Raw genomic sequence first — 7539 nt, 5'->3', positions numbered from 1 at the left:
GCTCGATGGTGCTCGATGAAATTCTTGCAAGAAGTGTAATTTTTCACTCGAGTGTCTATTTTAGGTGATTTTTTTATCGGGTATTTTCCTGAGATCTACAAATTTAAAATGTGTAGATACAAATTTTAGAAGTGCATAGTTAGAAACCACGACCAAAAATGGGATATTGATTTGAAGTTTGATATATTTTGAAACTTTACACTTCTTAAATGTGTATATATGTTACTCAAATATGTAGTCTTGAAAAAAATCACCTCAAACGGATAACTGAATGAAAAATTACGTCTCTTGCAAGAATTGTATCGGGTACCTTCAAGCAGGTATTAAGCAGGCATCGAGCATCATTGATCAAAAATGTTTTTTTTTTTCATAAAAAACTTAATTTTTAAGGCACCGTCAAGCTGACATTGAGTACTGCCGAATTTGTGCAGATTTTAGAGTTTCAAATTTGAAAAAAATAGCAAAAAAAAAAAAAAAATTATGCCCAAATTTATTCGAAATTTATAAATTAGTGTTTTAACTACAACTTTTCCTTGCTTTGAATCATAAAAAAAAAATGGGATGTCTAGGTGTTTTTGTGGCTGCTATCGGTGAGGGGGTATTTTGATGTGCAAAGTATGTTGTATTTTTATTGAGATATTGACGATATAAATACTTACGTTCATGTTTTTATTGCACTTAAATACCTAATTTATTTTTTTGATGGCATAAGTAACCAACGTTTATTTTTGTTGCAGCCGTTATTTTTTCTCATCAAGTGAAAAAATATATAAATACATATATTGATGGCATAAATACCTAAGTTTATATAATTGTTATACCTAAATTTTTAATTTTTAATTTTTGTAGCATAAATAATAAAAAAAAATTAGTTTAAAAAAGATATTTATTATTTATGCAACAAATATTAAAAAATTAAGTATTTAAGCTTATGAATTTATTTCATCAATATTCCTAATTATAAAATTTTGTATTTTAATAATTAAGTTGCAACAAAATAACTTTAGGTATTATAAACTTTAAGTAATTATGCGGTAAAAGAAAAATTAGGGATTTAATTGAATTTAACTTTTAAGTATTTATGCATCAAATAACGTTTTTTATTTAGCCCCACGTTAGCATTAAGCATAAAAACACAAATTCTGGGGATTTTTGGTCTGAAACTAATAAAGTGGATGGAAGTTTATTATTAACGAAGTAATATAAGTGGCAGAGAAGCGCTAATGCAAATCAATTGAAAAGGGAGAAAGAATGCTGTGCATGAACGCAGTCTTACTGACTACTTATCCTCCGAAGCTCAGACTATGGAATTCAGAGTTATCAATCCCAGAACGACGAACCCCTTTCCATAATAACTCTTACTCAGAAGATAATCATGGCGAAGTCTCAGTGGGTTCGAATAGTCCTTTGCCTTCTCATGTCAAATCCATTACGAGCACGTCAAACCCATTTGTGAAGCACTGTCTCAAGCTCCGCCACAGCTCCTCTTATCGACATACTCATGGCTCTGTTCTCGTCGTTGGTGCCACACCTATCAGGTTTCTTTGCTAACCCTTCTTCTCTAATTGATTGAACTTTCTCCGGGAAAAATATGGAGTTTCGATAGAAATCAAAGCCTCAAGGAGCTTGATTTTGATTCTTTGGAGTATAATTATTGGCAATGTGTAGGCTGTGCTCGCAAGTACTTCTATCAATCTTTGTTTTAATTTTATTGTTCTAATCGTACGGTATATTTTTTTATTATATATGAAAAAATTGGGAACCATTTCTCATGCCAAAGAAAAGAAACAATTTTTGCGAATAGTTAATTGACTAGTGATGAATTGTTTGCTTGGCCTCAACCATTAAGGCTTAAGCCCAATGAGCAATACAGGAAACTCTTGCAAAACCTTGTGACACTGTCATGGGTTTGATCACTTGACTGGTGAAAATGGTTATCCAGTAAAATTAAAAACTTTAAAATGTCGGCTGGTGAAAATGGTTACAGAAAGTTTTGTTCTTTGGGATCCTGGCATAGGGACTGACTGGTTTAGCAAGTTCTAGATCTCTAAATTACTGGGGATATTGAATGAAATCTTATAGAATAACTTCACTAGTGGTATATACTTGTTTCATCAATGTCAATTGTTTGGAATAGCGGCATTGGTTCAACTCCTAGCTCGAAATGCTACCAACTCCCTACTTAGGTTTCAGGGGATTAAGGTAGTTTAGTTGGTAGATGATAAATTTGCCAATGAAGCCTAAGATTTGATAACTGATTAGATTATCAGTTTATCACAGTTTATGAGATTTCTGCTTAAAGGGAAAGGTTAGATGCTAGATTAGTTCTTGATTTTATAGGTTTTGATTTTTTTTTGCTACCGTGGTTGCACTTCAAATGTCTCTTTATTTTTTATTTTCTAGATTCACTTTTGGCATAGCCATTATAAATTAGAAATCCACATTAATCCATTCTCAGCAGTAAAAACTTATCTATACTGTCATTAACAGATGATAAAGTTATGACTTATGCATGTTATTAGGGAGATATATGAATTTCAAGAATCATTACAAGAGAAAACTGTCAAAATGGATTGTTTGCTAGTACTCGATAAAGCTGAAATACCTGAAGAGATAGGTGGTTTTTCTGGTCGTATCGTGCGTGTGAGCTCTGCAGTGATGAAAAAGCTTTCTGGGTTGCAATCAACTGAATCTATAGAAGCAATTGGTCTCATGAGCATTCCTACTAGTTTTTTAAACTTAGATGATCAGCAACAAGAAGCAGGTTGTGAAAGATGGTTCCCCGTTGCACATAGGATTCTGGTCCTCGACGGCATCCAGGTGATTTTTGCACTACTCATGTGTTCGAGTTTCATTGTAATTTCCTCCTTTTTTTAACTCTTTAATTAATTTATTTATTTATTTATTTTTGCTTAAAATATGACGAGGCAAGTGTGTTTTCTCATATCGGGTATTTAAATTTAATGGCAACATACAATTGAGGCTAACTGATTTCAGGAACCTTGTAGAAATTATGTTACTTATTCATCTTAGTTATCCACTGCAGGATCCTGGAAACCTTGGTACGTTAGTCAGATCAGCCATGGCCTTTAGATGGGTATGGAATTAGTTCAAAAGTTTCCTTTTGAACTTTAGATCAGCCATTCTAATTAGTTCAAAATTTAATGGCCTTTAGATCAGCCATTCTTACTTTGTATTTCTGTTATGTCTTCTGAACCTTTTCTCAATCATCTCTGATATTTGGATTCAGTTTATGGTCTTTTACATATATTATTCAATTATGTTTCCTTTCTAAAAATTGTTTGATAGCCAAAAAAAAGAGGGGGCTCATGATTTGTTGTGAGTGTATGTGAGAAGAGTCTAATCACAGGTTTGATATCCAACAGGGTGGAATTTTTCTACTTCCTGGCTGTTGTGATCCATTTAACGAGAAAGCAATCCGTGCAAGCCGAGGTGCCTCATTTCAGCTGCCTATAGTTTGTGGCAGTTGGTTCCATCTTGAATCCCACATAAGTGAATTTCAAGCGAAAATGCTAGCTGCGCATCCAGATAGCCATGATGAAATGAAACCAGTCATTCAACTTTCTCAAAAACTTGCTGATTCTTATACAAATCTTCGATTGTGCTTGGTTTTGGGTAGTGAAGGGAGTGGCCTATCAGAGAAATCTCGACAGGAATGTGAGCTTGTGAGCATTCCAATGGCTGGACAGTTTGAGTCTCTCAATGTTTCAGTTGCTGGTGGCATTTTACTGTACATGCTGCAGCCTAGAAATTAAATGTTGGTCTCAATCTACCTTTGAAAATGACACTGGTCTAATATTCTACAAATCTCAATCAGCATTGGCATAATCTCAAGATGAGGTGTCTTGGTTGTATTTTTAGTGTACATAAAACAGAAATGTATTTTGCTTTAGGTATGTAGGACATTACGGTTTCTTGGTTTTAAAGATAGCACAGGATCCTTTTCTTGTAAATTGGCATGTAAAAGTCTCAAGAAATATAAACAAATTCAGAAGAAAGGAAGGAGTATAGTTTCAAGACACTTTTGGTTCCATTTAGATGAGTATAGTTTTAAAAAAAATACTTTTGTTCTTGTCTTTTAACCTATAATAATAAATATCACTTTAATCATTTTTCAATGAATAGTAAGTACAAATAATATATATCTATCTAAAAAAAAAAGTATTTTTATCATCTTTTCTTAAAAAAGACCACTTTTTTTTTATCTATTTTTTTATGGGGGCATGGTGAGGTTTGAGTCTTTCGAGTATTACTATAAAACAGTTCAAGCATTTTCATCTGATTGAAGGAGCATAGCTAAGGGAAGCAAAAACCCACCAAAGAAGATTCACTGCCAATTTCCAATCACTGGAAAAGCAGATAATTAAGCTATATAATCTTAAAAAGTTTTTCTATTAGCTTTCTAACCTCTATTTTTCAAATTTTAGCTGCACTAACCTCCTCCTTTAATGAAACTTTGGTATTCCAATAATACCCCTTTTATTTTTATATTTATTTTTAATTAAAAGAAGAACAAAAATAAGATGTTTCAAAAAAAATCTGGAAAAAAAAATAGGGTTGATCCTTTTCTTCTCCATCCACCATTTCTTCTTCAAAATCTCTCCAAATCTATAGAAGAATTATGTTGTGACACACTTACTTATCTATTTCAGTGACATTGTTTGAAAAAAGCAATTACATTAAGGTAAAGTAAGTGAAAAACCCTAACTTTTTAATTTTTGATTTGAATGTGAAAATAAAGAAAGTTGTATTTTATTGGCTTAGATGTTTGTTTTTTCATGTAAATGTGATAAAAAAAAAAAAACAATATAAGTACATTGTTAGCCATATTATAACCATTTTTTGGTTTTTGAGTTGAAAATGGCGATTTTCGAAGTGAAACTCACGAAGAAGATGATATGCAGATCTCGACTGTGTATAGTTGAGCTCGACTGTGCACAGTTGAGAGCACTCACGAAGAAAATGATACGTAGATCTCGACTGTGCATAGTTGAGCTCGACTGTGCACAGTTGAGAGCTCAACTGTGCACAGTCGAGCTCAACATTACACAGTTGAGATCTGTGTATTATCTTCTTTGTGAGTTTCACTTCAAAAAATTGACATTTTCAACTCAAAAACCAAAAAATGGTTATAGACTATGTACAGTTGAGCCCGATTGGGTTCAGTCGAGATGATAGTTACAGTAGAGCTCGACCAAACATGGGTGAGATACTAGTTCGACTATGTACAGTTGAGCTCAACCAAACAAGGGTGCATGGTTGAGCTCAATTGTTGCTCAATTATTTATGGTTAAAATAGTAGTTGAGCTCAACTGGACTTCGTCGACATTAGTATTTTAAATTTTGAATCTTTCTACATTTGAATGTTAGAACTAAATATTTGCATCATAAGTGTACAATCGTTGAAGGATCTGTTCCACCTTAACAACAATCTTGGCGACAGTTTTAGCATCATAAGAGAGAAGATATATGTGATAGGGAAGTTGAACGTGGAATAAAAGAAAATGAACAAAGTTTAATAGATGATTACTTTGACCGTGAATTCTACATTGAAAATAATATTTGTGATGCTGCTTCTGCACCAGGCGAAAGTTGTGTTAATATAGGTTATGAACCTATGAACCTTCTTAACAAAAGGACAACATCATCATCTCCAACTCCAGATGACATTGACCCACTCAACTACTATGATCCATCAGACCACCACGACTAACAAAATCAAGTCACTAGTGAAGACCCGTTTAGTTTCCCAGATGGATCAGATTTGGCAATTGGTCAAGAATTCAAGAACAAGGACGAGGTAAAAACTAAGTTGAATGATATTGCAATAAAGGCTTGCTTTGAAATGGAAATTAATAAATCTACCAAGTCATTATATGTGACAAAATGTATTGACAAGTCATGCAATTGGTCAGTGCGTGCAGCAAAAGTTACCAACTCAGAGCGTTTCTCAATAGGAACTTATTGTAACACTCACACTTGTTCCCTTATTAGTCGGAAAAGAAAGCATCGTCAAGCAACTGCTGCAGTAGTTGCTAATGCCGTGAGGTCAAGTTTCGATGGCCAAAAAGAGACACTGAAGCCAAAAAATTGATAAATATTCCATTATAGAACCCGTCTGACATGAGTAGAGCTCGACCATGGATGGTTGAGCTTTGCAAAGATTGATAAATATTTCAGCATAGAGCTCTACTAATGTGAGTAGAGCTCAACTGTCAACGGTCGAGATTTGGAAGACTAATGATAATTTCCTCATAGAGGTCAACTGACATGAGTGGAGCTTCACCATGGATGGTTGAGCTTTGCAAAGATTGATAAATATTTTAGCATAGAGCTCAACTGATGTGAGTAGAGCTCAACTGTTAACGATCGAGATTTGGAAAACTAATGATAATTTCATCTTAGAGCTCAACTGACATGAGTATAGCTCAACTATGGGTGATTGAGCTTGTGACAATGTATTTGATAAGAATAATTAAATCTTAATAAATGTGATAATTTTGTCTAGGAAAATTATGAAAATACAAATATTTTTGTACAATTAATTTATTAATTATATTCACAATTTTATTTATTAGTAAAATATTGGAATGAACATTGTTGTATTCATTAAATGTGATAATTTATGTATAGTAGATAGGAGACGTGACAATGTGTTTGATAAGAATAATTGAATCTTAATAAATGTGACAACTTTGTCTAGAAAAATTATGAAAATACAAATATTTTTGTACAATTAATATATTAAGTATATTGACAATTTTATTTATTAGTAAAATATTGGCATGAACATTATTGTATTCATTAAATGCGATAATTTATGTATAGTAGATAGGAGACGTGACAATGTGTTTGATAAGAATAATTGAATGTTAATAAATGTGACAATTTTATCTAGGAAAATTATGAAAATACAAATATTTTTGTACAATTAATATATTAAGTATATTGACAATTTTATTTATTAGTAAAATATGGGCATGAACATTATTGTATTCATTAAATGTGATAATTTATGTATAGTAGATAGGAGACGTGACAATGTGTTTGATAAGAATAGTTGGATCTTAACAAATGTGACAATTTAGTCTAGGAAAATTATGAAAATACAAATATTTTTTGTACAATTAATTTATTAATTATATTGACAATTTTATTTATTAGTAAAATATTGGCATGAACATTATTGTATTAATTAAATGCGATAATTTATGTATAGTAGATAGGAGACGTGACAATGTGTTTGATAAAAATAATTGAATCTTAATAAATGTGACAATTTTATCTAGGAAAATTATGAAAATACAAATATTTTTGTACAATTAATATATTAGGTATATTGACAATTTTATTTATAAATGTGACAATTTTGTCTAGGAAAATTATGAAAATACAAATATTTTTGTACAATTAATATATTAAGTATATTGACAATTTTATTTATTAGTAAAATATTAGCATGAACATTATTGTATTCATTAAATGTGATAATTTATGTATAGTAGATAGGAGACGTGA

The 7539-nt window shown here is 31.7% G+C and overlaps 1 protein-coding gene across 2 annotated transcripts; it reads left to right on the top strand.

The window, feature by feature from the left end:
- Nucleotides 1–1138: 1138 nt before the first annotated feature.
- On the top strand, nucleotides 1139–4042 carry LOC133806574 (uncharacterized). Of its 2 annotated transcripts, XM_062244664.1 has the most exons (4): nucleotides 1140–1538; nucleotides 2523–2820; nucleotides 3047–3097; nucleotides 3387–4042. In XM_062244664.1, the coding sequence occupies exons 1-4, from the start codon at nucleotides 1252–1254 to the stop codon at nucleotides 3774–3776; spliced, it is 1026 nt and encodes a 341-aa protein (XP_062100648.1). In that variant the 5' UTR covers nucleotides 1140–1251; the 3' UTR covers nucleotides 3777–4042. The 2 variants fall into 2 exon arrangements, with proteins under 2 accessions (XP_062100655.1, XP_062100648.1); XM_062244671.1 differs by lacking the exon at nucleotides 3047–3097 and having other exon boundaries at nucleotides 1139–1538.
- The last annotated feature ends 3497 nt before the right edge of the window (nucleotides 4043–7539 follow it).

The sequence above is a fragment of the Humulus lupulus genome, chromosome 1 (assembly GCF_963169125.1).
Source record: "Humulus lupulus chromosome 1, drHumLupu1.1, whole genome shotgun sequence".
Classification (NCBI taxonomy): Eukaryota; Viridiplantae; Streptophyta; class Magnoliopsida; order Rosales; family Cannabaceae; genus Humulus; species Humulus lupulus.
Note: the sequence above shows the minus strand (reverse complement) of the source record. Positions and strands in the feature narration are given on the sequence as shown.

Bases quoted from the DNA above. Each gene is read 5' to 3' on its own strand.
- LOC133806574 (XM_062244664.1), top strand. From the start codon at position 1,252: ATGCTGTGCATGAACGCAGTCTTACTGACTACTTATCCTCCGAAGCTC. The intron at 1,539-2,522 runs GTTTCTTTGCTA...GCATGTTATTAG, and splicing joins GTTGGTGCCACACCTATCAG to GGAGATATATGAATTTCAAG. The intron at 3,098-3,386 runs GTATGGAATTAG...GATATCCAACAG, and splicing joins CAGCCATGGCCTTTAGATGG to GGTGGAATTTTTCTACTTCC.